The following is a 20,805-nucleotide window of genomic DNA, read 5'->3' on the forward strand; positions in this document are numbered from 1 at the left end:
TGGCAAAAAGAATCCATTATCATGTTAAGAACTGACTCTTGAACTTCCATGCAAAATAATAATTATAGGAAGAAGATAAGAAAAAGAAGCAGCAGCAGAAGCAGAAAGTCAGTTCAGAAAATTCTGGCTTCAGACGAATTTTTAATGTGAGCACAGTTACATGCATGCAATGTGTATTTCCTGAGTTACTGCTATACTAGGCCTAAAATATGGTGCTTCTTAAAAGAACAGACATCCTGAGGCATGGTGGTGCAGGCCTTTAATCCCAGCAATTGGGAGGCAGATGTAGGAGGATCACCATGAGTTTGAGGCCACCTGAGACTACATGGTGAATTCCACATCAGCTTGGGCTAGAGTGAAACCCTACCTTGAAAAAAAAAAAAAGAAAAGCAAAACAAAACAAAAAGAACAGACACTACCTTACCTCTGTGCAGTTTATAGTCTTGTGGAAAAGACCGATAATTAACTAAGAAACAAAACCGTATGTAGTGGCAGCTTGTAGCAATTGTTATGAAATAAGAGAATAGAATTCAACTGGAGAATGGCTGAAGTATAATGAGGAGCATCACTGGTTCTGTGTGGTTTTTCAAATCTAGCCCAAATCACAGGCAGCATAGATGGGGGAATGTGGGATCAAGCAGCTCATGTGAGTGAGCTAGGGCCCGATGGGATGAAAATCAAAGTCATTAATTTATAAGATTTAATGGTGATTATACCCGCCATGTCACACAGGTCACATGGTTTCCTAAGCATGTGGAGCAATAGGACGAGTTATTGTGTCCTTCAACTATCTGTGGAATAACTTCTTGGATAAGGAAGTTACAGGTACAGAGAATGGGGAGATACAGTGGTAAAATGATGGTCCCACAAACACGAGGACCTGAGTTCAATCTCTAGAACCCAAATAAGAAAAAGCCAAGCACGGTGACATGGGTTTGTAATCTCAGTGCTGAGGAGGTGAAGAGATGCCAATACCTAAGGCCTGCTGGCCAGTAAGTCTAGAGTACTAGGCAAGCTGCAGGCCAATGAAAGACCCTGTCTCAATTTTTAAAAAAAATAAATAATTAGTTAAAATAAAATTTAAAAAACAGGTGAACAGTCCCAGACTAATGATATCTGAAGTTGACCTCTGATCTACATACACACAGACATATACCAATGCACCACCACACACATGCTTATACACACATTCCACACAAAGGAAGCTATACGTGTGAGGAAAATGGCAGGAGTGAAAATAATATTACTTACCACCTATTTAGGTGAAGCATTTTACATTCGAAGATTGTGAAGTTGTAACTCAGAAAGCATAACCAATTCTACTAACATAATATTGCCTTTTTATGATCCCTTAATAATGTGAGAGGTAAACTCTGGGAATCAGGTAGATTTAGGCTGTTTGTGTATATGGTTTTGGTCACTATTAAACATTAAATCATGCATTTATAGAATACCTATGGTATTTAAATACATGCACACAATGTGCAATATTAGATCAGGGTGATTGTTGTATGTACAACCTGACATTGTGTGTGTGTGTGTGTGTGTGTGTGTGTGTGTGTGTGTGTGTGTGTGTTGGGAGTATTCAAAACCCTCTTCACTAGCTACTTTGTAATATGAAATTAATTGTGATCAATTGTAGGTATCCTGCTGGTCTATATAAGAATGTATAGATAAGTCAGGAGGGTGTTGTGCTAAATGAAATGAGTCAGGCATAGAGAGGTAAGTACCATATGATCACTTACACAAAACTTCTTTCTATCCAACTGCACCCCCACACCTGCTAGCTATTCTTTCTTCATCCCTCCACCATAATTTTTCCATTCTCCCTATCCTCTATTTCTATAGGGTTAACATTTTAGCTTCCACATGTAAATGTGAAAGTGTGGTACTTGCCTTTCTGTACCCGGCTTTTTTTCACTTAATGCAAAACCCTCTGGGCTTATCTGTGCTGCCCCAAATGTAGGATTTCATTCTTTGTATGGAAACAGGATTTCCATTGAGTGATAGACTTTGGAAAATATTAAACTCATACTATTTGGGAAACTTTATTTAAGAACAATACTCTTCAATTTGAATGCAATGCTAGAAGAAGGGCATTGATTCTCCATCCAGATTCTCCATCAGCTTCTGAGTAAATGCGGTTCTATAAAACAGTTCTGAGGTTTGCGTTCCACCTGTCTTTAGACTATAATCAACTAGCTAGTGCAACCAGGACATATCCCATAGGATAGAAAAGGCTGAGGAAATAACAGAATAACTTGCTCAAGCCAAGGAGATTGTTTTTAAAAAAATGAATGAAATATCATATATAATAGCATAGTTGCCTTTGTCGCTAGGGTCATTTGAGGACAGAACTAATCCCAACAAATGGCACAAATGTTGTTGGTAGCTGACATTTTATGGGAAGAAATACACATCATCATTAATCAATCTAGTGACCTTAGACAAGTTACTTAATTTCCCAATGACCTAGTTCTTCTTCATTGGTGAAATAGGGACAAGAATAGTACCTAATGAATAGGGAGATGCCAATGCTTAAATTAGAAGAACAAAGTACATCTTTGGAGTGGTGTGTGGTATGTGCTAAGTGCTCAGCAAATCATGGCTGATTCTCATCATTATGCAGCTTAATTTCTCTCCAAAATTTCTCTGTTTACGCATGCATATGCACCACACACACAAGTAAGGATAAGTCTCTGTTCAATAATAAACCATCTACATTGGAAATAATGAATTGTCTGAAAATTCCATAGAACTAGCAGGATACCTCCTAAAATGCCAGCAACCTTTAATTAATGTTGTACCAAATTCTCCTTAAATCTGGTCTGTTCTACAGATTTCCTAGGTTTACTCGACATTTAGTTTCTCCCTGAAAATTTTCCCAGCTGAGAATGCTGTGTGTGTTTGTGATGAGGACTGCTTGCCAAGTCTGTGTCTTCCTGGACTCTTATTGATTGTGAAATTTGAAAGAAAGTACATCACAAACCAGCAATGATTTAAGATGATTTTCATCTGAAAACAATTCTCAGTATAAGTGGAATGAAAATGCATCCTTGGGGAATTTTCTGGAAGCTCAACAAAAGGCTTTACTTAATACAAAATTTAACACATTTCCATAATATTTCTGCTTATAATTTATTGAACTATTCTCCAATGGTTTGTTCTTCATGTTTAGATTTTTTTTGTGCCATTTTCTATAACACTTAGGTGAAAAGCCTTTGTGAAGAAACCTTTGTAGTTTTATTGAATTATTTCTTAAGCACAAATTCCTATGAATAGGATTAGGGGGTCAATAAAGCTGATTTTTTACATTTTAATTGCTTATTTGCATTGCTTTCACACCTGTCAACTTCTGCCGCCTTTCTTTTTACAGAGCACAGTAATATGTTCCTTGGCAGCTTCTCAAATATTTTCAGAGCTTATGTTCACTTGTGATATTGTTTTATGGAGCTATTACTCATGCTTGATTTTTTTTGTTTTTAATCAGAAATCTCTGAATGAATCAAGTTGACACTTCATATTTAAGCAAAAGATGTTTATTGTGCCTGAGATTGTATAGAAATTATGAGATCTATGGAAAATTTGGTATACTGGCCTATCACATTTATTTGTGTATAGTTTGAAGGATGAGATTGGAATAAGGAATTACTCTTAATTACTCAGCAATATTACACTTGTGACAGTGAACTTGTATAGTTTTGATATCATTTTTTTTCTTTCTAAATTGAAGATTTTTAAGTCTTTCTTCTGCCTCCATGTAATATTTTCCTCTCATCAGTACTGCTGGAAAGGCTGATGTTAGCGTTCCTTAGCACTTTGGAGCTGTTGGAATCTTCTCTCCCTCTCATTGTTGTCTGTCTTCTGATGTCGCACTGTTTCCCACACATCAGCTGACTGACAGTTCTTTTCAGCAGTTCCTCTTTTGTAGACCTCACATTTTCAGATGGTAAACCCTAGGCAATAGAATAGCATTTTTTAAGTTAAGAGATCTGGAGAGTTATATTTTCAACTTGGCCATTATTTATTTAAATTTGACCTTTAAAACATCAGTTTACATTTTGCCCAAAGCTTAGTTCCATTAAGTACACAATATTGCCTTCAAGTATGAACTTTTGTGTCTTTCAAATGTGTTATCAAACTATTTGAAAACTTTCATCAGTATAAAATGAAGAAAAACCAAGGTAAACTTCATACTATTTGAAGATGAAAATATTTGGTTTCTTGTAACATTTCTGTGGTATATTGGCTATGAGACACTGGCCTGGGTATGAAGCCTTTGGAGCCATGAGTTTCTTATTTGAAGGAGGTAGTTTCTTGAAGGAATCAAATGCAATAGGAAAAATTTTCCCATAAGACTATAGATGTTATTGAAATGTCCATAATTCCATGGCTTAATTCTACATTTTATGATGTCCAAGATCCAAAGATAGGATGGTCCTGAAGCCAATACTTGTTCTCTAAATGGTCTTTTGGGCTTCAAAGTTTCACTATTTGTCAATCATTTTTCCTTTTTCTTGAATAATCTATAAATTACCTGATGGTCAGTTTATTCTATTAAAATAGCTGTAGGATTTATTTCTGACCCAGGCAAAAGAACTTTTGGTACATTCATTGTGTGCTGGGGATCAACTTTCTGGTTCAGAGTTGGTGCTTTTTATCCTGTCTATTCTCTCCTGTGGAAAGCTCAAAAATATTTCCTGGAGTCTCTTCTTTAAAAGCCTAAAGCCCATTTGTGAAGGATCTGACCTTGTGGCTAATCACCTCTCAAAGTTGCTACCTCCAAAACTATCATATTATGGATCAGGATTACATATAGTTTAGAGGGATTACATATATCCACATAATAGCACTGCCTATATAATTTATAGGGAATACACATATTCAGACCATGGCACTGCCCAAAATGGTTATTTTACTCGTTCATCTTCTTTGTGGACTCATTCACGTATTCTGAAGGACAGTACCAATAAAAAAATTTAAGCAAACCAAAGTGCAGTAGATATGGGCAAGGCCACTGTAAACAAATTCCAGACACATGTGCCACCTTGTGCATCTGGCTTATGTGGGTCATGGGGAATTGAACCTGGGTCCTTTTGACTTCAAAGGCAAATGCCTTAACAACGAAGCCATCTCTCCAGCCCTAATAAATATTTTATACAAGTTTTTTTTTTATGGTTGGGTTTTGGCCTATATACTCAAGTGTCAAAAATATGTTGACTACAACTCTAGAAGAACAAAGTTTGCAAGAAAATCATGAAACAGGCCAAGGGTAGTGCTCTACCTAGCACTTGCAAGGTAGAGGTAGGAGGATCTCTATAAGTTTGATGCCACCCTGAGACTACATAGTGAATTCCAGGTCAGCTTCAGCAAGACTCTACCTCAAATAATAATAATAATTATTATTATTATTATTATTATTATTATTATTATAAATCATAAAACAAAGTACACTGGACTCTGTTTTTAACATCTATCAGACTCAATAATTGTTCTAAGGGAATACTTCAATAAGCAGTATTATAAAAGTGTGCCAAGATGTGCAAATCTGCAAGTCCTTTCTCTCCACTGACCTAATATCCTTCTTACTGTCTGAAGATTTTCACTGCACTCAATGTATTTGAACCATCTGTATGCTGGCAGATCCCCAGAATCAAGCAAGTCTCACCTCCAGGTCCTCATACCTATACCTGTGTATCTGCTGAATATGTCTTCTAGATATCCTATCAGCACTTCATACTCACTATTCCCAAATGAAGTTTTTAATTAATTTCCTCCACCAGACTTTTTTCTATAGTAATTTAACTCATTGAAATAATTGTACACACATTTATTTTACATCTTTATTATATTTGCTATTCAATAAGTTCTATTTATTTTTGACTCCTAAATTGATTTGAAACTGTACTTCACATTTCCTCAGTGTCATAACAATACTAAAGTATTTCTCATTTCTCACACGCACTAGTACTCATTCATACAATAGGATTCTTTCTCTTTGTTTACTGTTGTCTCTCATGCCATATTTTATCCAAATGTTAACTCAGCTCTGGCCATTGTTTTCCTAGCTTAAATGCGTCTATGTCATCTCATAACTTGCAGGTAAATTAATCACCTTTTGTATACCTCTCCAACTGTCTTTTCTTTGTTCCTTTTATTATTTTACACTAAAACTATTATCTAAAATAATACTAGCCAGTGCTTTCCCATAGGCACAATTTTCTAAGCCCTTCTTTGTGTTTGTCTGATTTTTCTTCTTTTTATATGCCCATCTTTTCACAATATATTTCTCCTCATCTTGTAAAAACTATGTTAAGCATCCTACCTCACTAACCTTTTCTACTTCCTTTTAGTATGGATTAGAGTTAATCCCCCGTGTATTTGTTTCTTACATTGTTTAGAATTTGCCTGCTTCTATTTCATTCTATCCCTATAGACTATAAGCCATAAATGGCACAGAATTACCCAAGTGCTCTTTATGCTAGTGCCTAGCACAGGAATTGGTTTGATGAATGTCTTGAATGATGAAAATTAAAGCACTGTAAATATCAATAGGACCCAGATTAAGAAACAATAAGGACAGTCTTTTCATTAGATCCTCAACCAGCTATCCTTAGTAACTCCAATACTCATTTGCAAAATCAGGGGACAGAAGAAAATAGTAAATAGTAAGGTTTTGCATGAAAGTTGTTATTAGAGGGAAACTTAATGGAAACAGTATGAGCTGAATTCTACCTTTAGGTTCCCTGTCCATATGGTGTGTGAGCTTTGTGAGCACTGCCTGCTGACTCTGATCTTCAATATTGGTCTCTAGTGTGAAGATAATAGTATGTCCTTCATAAAGTGGTTCTAAAAATTGATGATGATGTACAGAATATACCCTAACACTCAATAGTCTGGTGTTACTCTAAATAGTTCTGGTGTAGATTTTACATTTTATATAAGAAGCATGTGAAATTGTGAATTTAGTATAGAACCAGGAAAGCATGCAAGTTTGTGTTAGTAAGTATCCAAAGGGTATATGAATTGAACATATAAGGTAATGAAATTTATCTGCTTTAGTGCTAGGAGCAAAGGAATGTGTCACCATGCCTGGCCTCTCATCTATTTTAGTGTTTGGTAAACAGAAAAAAAAAAAAAAAAGGCAATTTATAGGTAGGCAAGAAATGTCACCTCTGAAAGCAAACATGAGCTTCCTGAACTATATCATTGCCATTTTCTCTTTTGCTAAACACAAAATTTGCTTAACTATCTTCATCTATTGGAATGAATTTGGTTGTCTTGTTTGCTCTTTGTTTATGTGTTTGTTGGAATTAAAAAAAAATTGTGGGAGAACATTTGTTTACTGGTGAAACTTATCAAATAGAATAGGATGTTTAGAATCTACTTTATTTTTTTATTTATTTTATTTAATTTATTTATTTTATATTACATAAATGAAAGTCACCCAGTAGGGTCAGTGGAGACTGGGAAGGATGAGAGAAAGAGACATGAACAGAAAAAAAGAAAGAGAGAGATAGAGATAGAGATCACCTGGGAGCGAGAGAGATGGGCGTGAGAATACTAAAGCAAGATCAAGAGAATGAGAGCCTCAGAGTGTAAGAGTGAGAGAATACATGAAAGCAGCTGTGAGAGAGATTCAGAAAGACGGAAACAGAAAAAGAAAGAATGGAGAAAATAGATCAAGATGCCAGGCATGGTGGCACATGCCTTTAACCCCAGCATTTGGGAGGCAAAGGTAGGATAATTGTCATGAGTTCAAGGCCACCCTTCACATAGTGAATTACAGGTGAGCCTGGGCTAGAATGAGAACCTACCATGTTAAAAAAAAAAAATTGAAAAACAGATAAAACAGAAAAATAGAGAGAGAGTATGTGTGTGTGTATGAAAGAAAGAGCAACAGAAACAGGCAGATAGACAGAAGAGTTTATGAGCATGAAAAGTATAGGCATTTTATCTCTTTTATGAAGAAGTTAAATGACTAGAAATTTGCCTTAAAAAGATTTATAATTAAATCTAATACCTTTAAAACTTCAGATTAACAGTTATCAGAACCTCTTAGCTATTTTTTATTTTAATAGTACTAATGTCTAATACAAATATTCAGAGTATGTCTCAGAAAGATTTGACAATGATAAAATGTAGGCTTTAAAAACTTGGTCATGAAAGGCAACATATAGTGCATATAGTTGGGTTCTAAACTTTGACTTTGTGTTCAAAGCCCAGTTACCATTTACCAATTGTCAGCTTACTTAGTCTTTGTGATTTTATAGTTCTTCGTCAGTAACATGGAAATAATCGTAACAGAGCTTCTATCATAAGACTACTGACAACATTAAGTTTAGGAAAAGCTCTAGTGCAGATCCTGTACATGGTAAGCACTAAATAAATTCTTATTGGTTCATTGCCATCCTTGGTTTAGATTTTAGGAATTATCTTTCTTTTTCTATTGTCAATAGTATATAATAAATACACAGACGAACTGTTATATGAAAGCGTAGATTACATGTGGTTTAATTGTGAAGGGAAAAATCATCCTTAATGTTGTCCATGTATCATTGCAACCATCTAGTAAACACCAGAGATCAGTCATTGCAGTCAGAAGCAGGAGTCCCGGTTATATTGTGGGATGACCTTGTCTGCAGTCCTGGCTCTTCCTCAGCCTGGCTGTTAAGCACACAATCACATCTCTCTGTTTGCTCCTGTCCTTGTTCATGCTTACCAGGTACAAAGACAGGAGACTGGCCCAGCACAAGTCGGAAATAGAGTGTTTCACCCCCAAAGGGAGTATGGGGAATGGTGGGAGAGCAACCATGAGCAGGTAAGCAAACTGTGAGTGGCCTGAGGTGGTGTCATATAAATGTATGCAAGCTAGAGGAAGAGGTGGCTCCCTGTCCTGGGTCCTTGTTCAGTAATGCATCTCATGCAGTGAGTCCAACCCAGGCCACCACAAGTTTTGTGTGTGTGTGTGTGTGTGTGTGTGTGTGTGTGTGTGTGTGTGTGTGTGTGTGTTTGATCTGCAAAACCCATGCCATCCTCCTGTGAACTGATGGGAGCTTCCTGCCCTAGGCGCTGCTGTTTCTTAGGGTTGTGCGCTTTGCATGTCTGAAGCCTTAGCAACAGTCAGTTCTTCTTTGGACTTTAACTTACTGATCAAACGCTTCTGGAGTTTGCAAAGTGAAGAGATTGGAGGAAAATCATATTTAAGGGCTTTTCAATCCTTTAACTAATAAATGCTAAAGATAAGGATGGGATTTGAGGGAAGGGTTGTAATTGAGGGAACACTGGTCCTAGCCGAGCCTGGATATTAATGTTACTTTGAATGTAACATTTCACAGCTCAGGGCAAATACCATTCTAAAGTAGTGGATGGCAGAGGCAAGAGACATCCCTTGAATGGAGTCAGGAAACCAAATCCTCCTCTGACTACTACAGCTTTGCAGCTCCTTTACTTCCCCGTGTTGGTGATGAGCTCTTCCCATCGCTGTGCTGTGCATGCTCCTTCCTTCGCACCAGGCACTTCCCTCTGAGGTGTTCTCTGTTGACTGGGGTATTTGGATCAATAAGCATCAACTGAGCTGTGCTGCATGAAATGAACGTGCTTTTCTGCATGCAACTGGGTTTCAAGAAAAGAACTCTGGAGACCAAGTCAACCAAAATTGTCATTAAACAGTTCCAGAATGCTGGAAGGACTTGTGAGAAACCACTCACCAAGAGCTTTCTACAGCTCTTGTAATTTTTGGAGCACTTCCCAATATAGCTGTGGTTCAAGTCTAGGGAACAAAATGTTGCAGAGGATCCTATATTAGAGAAATGAGGACACCTAGGAAATACTGTGTACATATGTGTTTGCATGTACTAAGATTTTTGACCAGGCTGTGTAACAAGAACATAAGCCTATTGAATCCTAATAATTTCACCCCAAAACATTGTGTTTACTTCCTCAGTGGTAAAATCCTTTTGTATTTTAAAAATAATGACTCGCTTCTTTCAAGGACCAGTGCACTGCACAGTTACTCTGGGCTGCTCACCTGTCAGGCTGTGAACACAGTTCCAGGAAGTGTAATTGATTATCATAGAAGCCCTGGCCAAGACCTGGCAACTCAGGTCCATAGCCCCCTGAGGAAAGGCAATGAGACAGTGTTTACACACATAGATAAACATAGGTGAACACAGTTTTCTACCCACAATCCTCTCTACAGCTCTTGGATCTCTGTGTCAGAAAGCTGGATATCAGTGGATTGTTTAGTGTGAGTAACTTAACAGAAATGTTTGAGGCTTCTAGTTTTCTTTCACTCGAAAAGGAAAATGTGCAATAATTTCTGTGTTTAAAAATAAGGTAAATAGCTCTGGAGTAGGGTAAAAAAGATTCATCAAATAAGACTTTAGTACTCTGTGAAGATTATATATATTATATATATATATATATGCACATATACATATACATATACATATACATATACATATACATATACATGAATGACTTCTGATTTGAAGTCTAGAACTGCAGTTCTCAGATCTAGAACATTTAGTTTCCTATCAAGCATACCAGACAAAATCATGGATGTATAACATAGAATATCACATCTACCTATAACACTCTATCTTCTGAAAATAGTATATTGCTCTTTCCTCTTTTTAATTTTATTTCATTTTATTTATTTGAAAGAGAAAGAGAGAAAGAGAGAGAATGGGCATGCCAAGGCGTTCTTGCCACTGAAAATGTACTCCAGATGAATGTGCCACCTTGGGCATCTGGCTTATGTGGGTCCTGGGGAATCAGAGCAAGGTCCTTTGGCTTTGAAGGAAAGCACCTTAACTGCTAAGCCATCTCTCCAGACCTGCTATTTTTCCTTTATATGGTCATGGGTTGTTTTTTTTGGTTTTTTTTTTTGTTTGTTTGTTTTTTTGTCTGAACTTAGTGGAATTTAGCATATTCTGATTTCTGCATTTTATACAGTCTGAGACTGTGTCAGACAGAATCCTTCTGATTGTAGAAGTGAAAGAAAGACCTAAACAGAGAGGTCTACAGAACTATAAATTTTCTGAACTTTGTGACTGTTAACATGTGAGTTTATACAGAGATGGTCCACCATCAATCATGAACATTATTATTGCCAGTCTCCCCCGTGGCAAGTTGTAGCAGACAGATTCAGGTTCACTGAGATGAACTTCCAGACCAGGCACAGTTATGGAAGAAGGGATTTATTGAAGCTTACAGATCCAGGAGAAGTTCCATAATGGCAGAAGAAGCTGGCCTGCCTTCACAGGACCAAGCAGAGAGAGAGAGAGAAGCACAAGCCTAAAAGTCAAAAGCCACAGCACACCTCAGGAACTCCAGCTAGGCACACTTTGCATATCTTTAGATTGAAATCTGAAACCCACCATCACACCTTAAGATCAGCCCAATGACTGGTGGCTGCAGATGCAAACTACAACAAATAAACAACTGAATATTTTGGGGGCCATCTATTCAAACCACCACACAAGTTATGGAAAATTGCTGGAAACTGTGTTCTGAATTGTTCATCTTGTATTCTTACAAATAAAAGTTATAGACATTCTGAATGTCTCGGTCTCTGAGAAAAGGTTCATTTAGTCAAAGTAAATAAATAGATCTATAGTCCCCCACAAATGCTACAAGAAATGATGGTGGTAATAGGTTATTTTTATGAAGAACAAAAGGAGAATTTTTATTAGTGCTATTTCACTGCAGTATTTTCAAGTAGTATTAACTTCTAATCAGATGTATAACTGACTTTCACACAGTTTATATATCATATAATTATAGCAATTATAAATATTTATCAATTAAACCTTAGAGAATCTAACATAATAGTTATTACTAAATTATCAGAAAGGTAGTCCCAAATATGTATCAGTATTGTTTTGCCTCCATTCATTTCTTTGTTCAAGCAAATCTCATTTACTAAACACTAGTCATGAGCCTCGCTCATTTAAGAAGTATCTCCTATGTGCCTCAGACTCGTAAATAAATGGATCAATCACAAGACAATGGCTCCAAATGGTAGGTTACAAATTGGAGTACAAATCAATGCAATTCTGGAATTCAAACTCAAATGGTTACAATATCTTCTATGTAGGATAGAATCCAAAGTCACTCACACAGAATGCAAGTCCCTCCAAAAATCACCTTGCCCTAAGTATTTGACCTTTATTCTCTCTGCTTAAGTGCTTACAGGACTGCACCATTTCCATGACACTCTTGTTTGGGTTTCTGCTCAATGGTTTTACTAACACCCTTTTAGTTGGGGAAGGGAGAACCTAATCAAAGCCTTTTTGAGGCTGCAGTTCTTGATTGTGAGATATGTACTTTGTAAATTCTCTCATTCTCTCTCCTCTCCTCTCCCTCAGACACACACTGACACATAACACATAGATTTACAGATAACTCAGTAGTTACATACAGATACCTAGTTGCATGTGTTGTTTTGGGGGCAATAGATATGACACCTCAAAAAAATTCCTATACAAAGAAAGAAGGAAGTCAAAATAGCCTCTGATATAAGAAGTGCCAACCACAAAATGCCTTAGTCAGGAAGTCTGAACTCTAATGCTCTAGAAGAAAATGAATGTTGAAGGATGCCTTCTGCTTTGATTCTCACATCATACTATGGATAACACTTGTAATTATATCCACTCTACTTTCATTGTTGGATTCCTATTAGGTGAGTACTATTGAAATGTAGGCAAACACTATTCAACAAATCTGAGTGCTCTGAAAATTTAATCATTTCATCTATTCTATGTTTCTTGAATCAATCTGAAATGACTCTTCAACAAAATTTACTTTTAGAAATGCTTTTTATCACTTACACCCAAGTCACTGTGCCTCCCACTGTAAATTCAAAATGATACAAAGCAGGCATTCCACACCTAATAGATTTCCAGCATTATATTTGCATTTTTTTCAGGCACGGTCATTCCCATCATTCACTTTGATGTGCACAACTTAGTAAAGTTCCAAACATCTGAGTTTTCACATCTACAGTACAGGTTAATAATATCTGTCTATGCTAAGTGTTCAGAACATTATCATTTACCTTAATTCTTTAACATACCCAGCCCACTTGCACACTTATTCTGCAGCAGGTATAATTCTGAGCTCTGGAGATGCATGCAGCTGCTGCTGTTGGGGTGCTCCAGAGTTAATGTGAGAGCCACTTATAAGTAAGTAATCATTTGGAAAAGCACTGTGCCAGACAGCTGTGGTGAAGGTCAAGCATGAAAATAGAGGTGAAGACACCTTGTGAGCAGCAAGTTCTATTATAATAGAGCCATTATTCTTTCAGTACTCTTTTCTGTTTTAATGTTTATTTTCAAGCAGAGAGATGAGAGAGAGAGAAAAAGAGAGAGAGAGGGAGAGAGAGAGAGAAAATAGGTATGCCGGAACCTTTTGCCACTGGAAATAAACTCTATATTCATGCACCATTTTATGCATCTGTCTTATGTGTGTACTGGGGAACTGAACTAGGGTCATTAGGATTTATAGGCAAGGACCTTAACCACTGAGCAATCTCTCTGGCACCAGGACTGTTTTCTTTGTCACCAACCCTAATTCCACGTTTTATTCAAGGTCGAAATCAAGCTGAATTCCTCACAAAGTTGTACTTTCTCTGTCTGCCCATAGATACAAACCAGCTGTGTCTTGTTTTGTTCTCTCTTTACTCAATTGTAATCTGAGCTTTATAGTGATTGCTGAAAGTATCATTTCCTGTTTTGGAGAGAGATACCCAAAATTGCAGCTTCTTCTTAATCTTAGTGGGAACACTTCAACTAAAGCCCAGAGCTAAATGTCAAGATTAGATGCAGTCTTAAGGTTTCTATGCAGGTAACTGAATTATACATCAAAATGACTTAGTTTGGGAAAGAAAATGGCAATGAGTCAAAGAGTGCAGAATCTTCACCCAGTGCACCCTGTCATCATCCGGTAAAGAGTTATCTTTGCGGACTTGAAGGAAGCAGCAGTGGCGCTGGGAGCACCAGGCACTTGAATTACGCAGCTTGGATGGGCATGTAACTCTGCAGCAGCCCCCGCTGCTATTAAATCAACGATGTATGAATGTAGAGCTAAGCAATTCTCATTCCACAGAACCTTACTTAAGGATTAAAAGCCTGGTTAAAAAATAATTTTGTAGGAAATTATCATAAAAGTAGGTAGCTACTGATTGTACCACATCACAGACTGGCAGAAGGATTTCCTGGCATTAGGCATGTGGAGTTAATTCCATGTGCTATTTTAATATCCTCAATATATACATCATTAAGCTTCACTTTAATTGCAAATCTTTCCTTGAAACTTCCATTTCCCAGTAGCAACTTGTTCTCTGCATTTCTCTAATGCTAAGAAGAAAAACCCAATGGTCAATAGCAAATGTTTTTTATCCAAGTAGTTTTCCTATGAGTGTATTCCTTTCCATCCTCCTTTTTGTCACCCCCATTCGTATCTGAATATTGTGTGCCTGTGCTATAAAAACAGTCTGTTCATGTACCCTGTTTGGCCTTAGTCAGTTTTCTCCCTCCCTCCTTCCCTTCTCCCTTCCCTTTCTTCCTTCTTTCCTTCCTTTCTTCTTTTTTGTCTTTGAGAACTAATTAAGAGATAGTCCTTACCATTTTCCTGAACCCAGGGGGCTAAATTTGGATCAAGGCCAATGGATAAAGATGGGTGAAGCCTTAAGAAGTTAATGATATTGTGCCTGTATTCAAACAGTTTTTGCTCATATAAGAAATGATAATCAAATATATAAAACAATAAATAACACAAGTTGTTATGTTTGAAGAATAAAGCAATGAATAGTATTTTCTCCACCCATTCACTGATCAAGCATGCAGGCCACAATTATATCTATCAATCATCCCTCTTTTCAGGTGTTTTTAGACTACATACTGTTCCATGGTTCCAGTTAATGATAAGAAGTCCAGGGTTAATTACTAAAGAGTTATCATCCAAGTAACACATTGTAGATTAGAGTAGCCAGATAGAAAGCTTATAGCAGACACAACAGACACAATTCTCCCTTCTTGAAGCTTTAACTGCTATGCCATCCCCATGCTATCCTACTGGAAAACTAGTTACCTCTTCAATATTCCTTGTCAATTTCATAAAATTTTGACTCTGCATTTTTAGTGTAGGGCAATACCTGTCATTTGTTTTCAGTATTTTATGGTGTTCAGATGAGGTATTGAAAGCTTAGATGCATTTTCTCCCCAGTAGAAAGGTAGTATTCTGTGATCACTGTCACTGGAAGTGTTTTTTCTCTCCTGTGGAGTTTAGAATGCCTCATTATGTGTATCCTGTGTGAGCCCAAGCATCTGCATTCTTGTTCCCTTGTTCCAACACTGTGGTGGTTTGAATAAAATAGATGGCCCCCAATATATTCAATTGTTTATTTGTTTGTAGTTTGTATCTGCAGCCACTGTGGCTGGAAGCACTCTAAATGGATGGATCTTAAGGTGTGGTGGTGGGTTTCGGATTTCAATCTAAAGATATGCAAAGTGTGTCTAGCTAGAGTTCTTGAAGTGTGCTGTGCTGTGTGGCTTTTGGCTAGTGCATCTCTTTCTCTTTGCTTGGTCCTGTGAAGGCAGGCCAGCTTCTTCTGCCCTTTATGGAACTTCCCCTGGATCTGTAGGCTTCAATAACTATCCCTTCCTCCATAACTGTATCTGGTCTGAAAGTTCATCTCAGTGAACCTGAAGCTGTCTGATACAAGCACCATCATTTGTTTTTATTATCTTTAGCACCCAACTACCTGCTCATCTGCTTCTTCTTTTCAATGTTCCAGGATAAAGAAATGTGACCCATGTCTGTTAAAATACTATGACTATTATGTACCTATATTCTGTATTCTGTCTTCTGTCTTGAATTCAATCTTCCACCCTTTGAAAGAATATATAAATACATATATATATTCTTATATATATATATTCTTATACATATATATATATATATGTATATATATATATATATATATATATACACATACATATATATATATATATATAAAATCTCAGTGTTGCAGTTATCTTCTTGTTGCTGGGACAAACACCAGAACAGAAGTAGCTTACGAGAGTAAAGGGTTTATTTCAGGCTTACAGATTACAGGAGAAGATTCATGATGGTAGAGGAAGCTGGCTCACTTCATCAAACATCCATAACAGAGAGACAACCATTAGTACCAGAAAGCCTGAAGTGACTCAGAACATATGCCTAGGGCTGGATTTAAGATCTCCCTTACCACAATGACATACCTACCTTCTCCAGCAGGGCTCTGCCTGCTAAAGTCTTTAGTGGGAAGCTTAATCTTAATCAAAAATACCTGAGGCTATGAGGATATTTACATTCAAACCAACACAATCAGTAATTATCTACTATATTAAACCACACTGATGAATGTAAATCTTTTGTAAAGATACATCATTTGAAATATATCATGTTTTGCCAATATTAGTTCAAACACCAAAATGTTCAGATTATACCTACATTTAGACCATTTCAATTTATTGGAATTCCAAAAATAAGTCAGAGACAATCATAATGATCCACAGCATAGGATTTTAATTCCATTACAGCATCAACTTTCACATAATGTTAGTTAATGTAGTTATAAGCTTCAAGCACTTTCATCACTAAGGCATACAGTTGTCATCTTTGACAAATGTTGGTGCCCAATAACTTATTTCAGTTAATGGCCATAGAAAGATGCAGAGTACTTTCTTAAGTATATGAGAAGGTGTATGATAAAGGAATGCAGAGGACTAAGAAGATGGCTCACTGCATAAAGTACTTACAATGAAAGCATGAGTACCTGAGTTCGGATCCCCAGGACCCACTGAAAAAGCCACATGCTGAAACAGGGATCTGCAATACCAACTAGCCCAGTAAGAAGGGAGAGAGAGAATTCCCCAGTAGCTTACAGGTCCATTAGCCTGACAAATTCAGTGATGAACAAATCAAGAGGCCCTGCCTCAAATAAAAGAGAAGGCAAAGAACAAATCCTGAGGTTTTCCTCTGACCTCATCATGCTGCTACTTGGTGTGTATGCACTTGCATTCACATATATGAACAAGTATATAACATACACATATACACACACACACAGTATAACAATATAGGGGAAGACAAAACATAAAACAAATGACTACCTTACCTGAAGCTTTTCTTTTATGGAATAAGAAATTTAGAAAGAAAGTAAGGACAAAGAAGTTGGAATTATCAAAAACTCTTAGAGCCACATGTTGGCACATTAAGCACAGAGACATTGCCTCTTAACAATAACTGATGGCTAAACTCACAATTCACGACCCACATTCTCCAACAAAGAGTGTCCCTGCGGCCAGGCATGGTGGCACATGCCTTTAATCCCAGCACTTGGGAGGCAGAGGTAGGAGGATCACAGTGAGTTCAACTCCACTCTGAGACTACATAGTGAATTCCAGGTCTGGGATAGAGTGAAACCCTACCTTGTAAAAAAAAAAAAAAGGGGGGGTCCCTGCTGTGGAGGGGGAAGGACAGAGAGACTAACAATAGTACCAACATGGTTATATACACACTGTGTACATCACTAGAAAAAAAATCAAAATAAAAAGTTGGAATTATCAATCAAGAAATAATTAATTTTTGACTCTCTTGGCCATATATTTACTCTGTATCCATTTCAGGAAAACCACCTAATCTCACTGAGCTTTGGTTTACTTTCATTTTTAAAAGGCATATTTTAGCCAAGCACGGTGGTGCACACCTTTAATCCCAGCACTCAAGAGGCAGAGATAGGAAGACTGCCAAGAATTCAAGGCTACCCTAAGACTACATAGTGAATTCTAGGTCAGCCTAGAGCACAGCAAGAACCTACGGAAGGGGGTGGGGGGGAAGAGGGAGGAAGACATGTATCTTGCTGGGGAGATACCTCAATGGTTAAACATGTTTGTTTGAAAAGCCTGCTGGCCCGAGGTTTGCTTCCCCAGTCCAATGGAAAGTCACATGCTCAAAGTGACATGGGTTGCAACACGTTTGATAAAGCACTATGCATATATACGGTAGGGTTGCTTTGTGTATTGTGCTTCTATTATACAATTTAGTCCTCAGTTTCATTTCTTTCTCCTGAAGTGTTTTTCTCTATGTACATCTCTAATGTATACATCATCAAGGCCACTTAAATGGTTTCTGTCAACAAGGCAGTTATTTCCATCCATTTCTGCTAGAAATGATGGAATTTGTACAGATGATTCTCCCATCTATAATGTTACATAACACATTTTTAAGTGTAATTTTCAAAATCAAGATGTCAGGTTTTAGGTAAATCTCTGAATTCACATACTTTGAAAAAATCAGAATATAAGCAATATTAAGTTCATTTTAAAAAGCAAGCTTGAATATTTTGCAATTTGTCGCAAAATATGGAAAACAAAATACAATGACTAAAAGTTTTAACAGGCAGTTGAACAGTCATTGCAAATTTTCTGCTTGTAATATTCTTAATTTATGAATTCTTTTCATTGACCTATTTTCTGATGGAAATGCTATTAAATGTCTGTATACAAAGGCTGTGGGAATCCAGCATAGTTTAGGATAAGGTCAGGAGATATTTCTTCAAGAAAATTAAGGAAAATGGAAGACCAGGGTGAGATGGGGAAGGGTTGAAAAGAGAAGGCAATGGGAGATGGAGGGAGGGAGAAAAATGTGAAATTTAGTGGAATAAGTGACTGTTCACCCAAGGAGACCATTATGGGTTGAAAAAGTTGAGTGTAGGTTTTCATCATAGTTATGGAATTTGTTACCACTGGTCATGAAGAAGTGATGAGGAAGACTGCGCAGTTACCATGTATTTTACTTTGTACTAAAGTCTCTCTTCCTTTAACCACTGTAACAGTGCTTTTCTTTTCTGAGTTTTGTTCATGTGGAACATAAACACTTTCTCATTTGATCTTCAAAATGACCTTTACTAAAGTAACACACTGCTTCTTGTTAAGCCATAAAAAATACCTTGTTTTTTCTATTTCAAACAGTCTGGATGGCAGACCTAAAATTGAAACTTAAAAGTCCAGTGTGTGTGTGTGTGTGTGTGTATGTATGTGTGTGTGTGTGTGTGTATTTCTGTGTGAAGGGTCCATGTGTACACGTGTATGTGGAGGCCAGAAGATAACTTCAGGTGTTGTTTCTTATGTGCTGCCCACTAGTTTTGAAACAGTCTCTCACTTGTCTGAAGCTCAACATATACACTAGACAGGTTGGCCTGAGAGTACCAGGGATCCTCCTGTCTCTGTCTCCCCAGTGATGGGATTCCAAGTATGCCTTATCACCAGGCTTTTTATTTTTATTTTTATTAATTATTTATAAAAGGTTGCATACATAAGCCCCCACTCCCCTGCCCCAATTCTGATGTGTCTTTGGTAGGGTTATTGGTATTCATTGTGAGGACCAAGAGGCCTCCATCAGTCTCTGCAGGGATGGGGACACATGGTGTGCCAGGCTATTCCCACCCGGGCTGAGGCTCTGACAGTCTTTCCACCCCCTCGTCTGTGATGCTGCCTGAGTCTTGACGGGCAAGACAGAGATCAGATTTAGTGCTGCCTTCGCTGTAGACTCTTGATCTCTGATTTTATGAGGCTTCAGTGACCACAATGTTTGTCACCATTTCCCTGGAACTGGTATTCAGGCTAGCCATGAGGGCAATATTCGTGGCATTGCTTTTTTATTTTTATTTTTTTATGGGTGCTGGAAAGTTCATCATGCTTGCAAGAGAATCACTTTACCAACTGAGCTATCTCCATAGCCTCAAAATCTAAGTTCTGAGATCTCTTTTTCCATAACACAATGTAGAATCACATTTAGTCATCATGTTTAAGATTTTGATGTCACAGAACAATACAATAAGCTCCTCATTTTCATGGAAAATACATCCTACTAACAAATAAACTAATGTCATGAGGTTTTCTTTCTTAGCATGTTTAAATTTATTCTGAAGGGGAAAAATGTCCACATTTCACAGTGAAAGGAAGTGCTAAAAAAATGATCTCTATTTCTCAGGTATCTCCTATATTTGTTCTGATGGCCTTATTCATTGTTGCATGCTTCCCCTCCCCACTTCAAAGCTTAGCTACTTCAAAGCAAAGTTGCATAGGCTGGTTCTCTTCTCACATACTCACCCAAAGGTTCTTAACCATACTAATCTCCTTGCATAACTATGTATGTGGCCAAAGACTGTCAGTTATAACACTAAAATTTTTGTTCTATCACAGTAAATTTTTAAGTAAGAGAAGGGGGCAGGGAGGCTTTTAAAAGCAGATGTTTTCAAACAGCTCTTTTCTGGAAGCTAGCATATCCTTATGTAATACTTGGTAGAGCAAGTCCAGTTATGTTTCTGGTTCCTAGCCCACATTTTCTATTCAAAGGGGCCTCAGTGACCTGAAAGACTAATTGCCCCTCCCAAAATGCATGTGTCTTATCTTTCTGCTGAGAGAATGGGAGTAGTTGGCAATCATCCTCTCAATCAAATCCCTTAAGTAATCTGGCCCATTTCATCTGTGCCATGCTGCAGAAGTTAGTGGACACTTGGGAAGAAGAAAAGTAATGCACTGAAAACTTAAAAAGGTATTGAGTCAGGTTAATGTAACTTAGGAGAACAATTTCCGAGGCTGATAGAAAGGAAAGTAACGCATTAGCCATGCCCTTTCTGTTCTGATGTCTGCATGGTGACCTTCAGACCTGAAATGATTCATCCATCCTTTACCAGAGGATGGATGGGTGATGGGCATCTCACATTCCAGAGTTCTGAAGAATATCAGGTTG

The 20,805-nt window shown here is 37.4% G+C and overlaps 1 protein-coding gene across 4 annotated transcripts in view; it reads left to right on the forward strand.

The window, feature by feature from the left end:
• Grm5 (glutamate metabotropic receptor 5) overlaps nt 1-20,805 on the forward strand; it is a 513,149-nt gene that overhangs the window by 486,016 nt on the left and 6,328 nt on the right. For 3 of the 4 annotated variants that reach the window (XM_004658258.2, XM_045145474.1, XM_045145475.1), the window contains exon 9: nt 8,726-8,821. The exons of the other annotated variant lie outside the window; for it this stretch is intronic. In XM_004658258.2, the coding sequence (XP_004658315.2) occupies nt 8,726-8,821 (96 nt within the window). The remainder of the gene's footprint in view (nt 1-8,725; nt 8,822-20,805) is intronic. 4 annotated transcript variants of the gene reach the window in all.

Source organism: Jaculus jaculus, chromosome 3, assembly GCF_020740685.1.
Source record: "Jaculus jaculus isolate mJacJac1 chromosome 3, mJacJac1.mat.Y.cur, whole genome shotgun sequence".
In the NCBI taxonomy this organism is placed as follows: Eukaryota; Metazoa; Chordata; class Mammalia; order Rodentia; family Dipodidae; genus Jaculus; species Jaculus jaculus.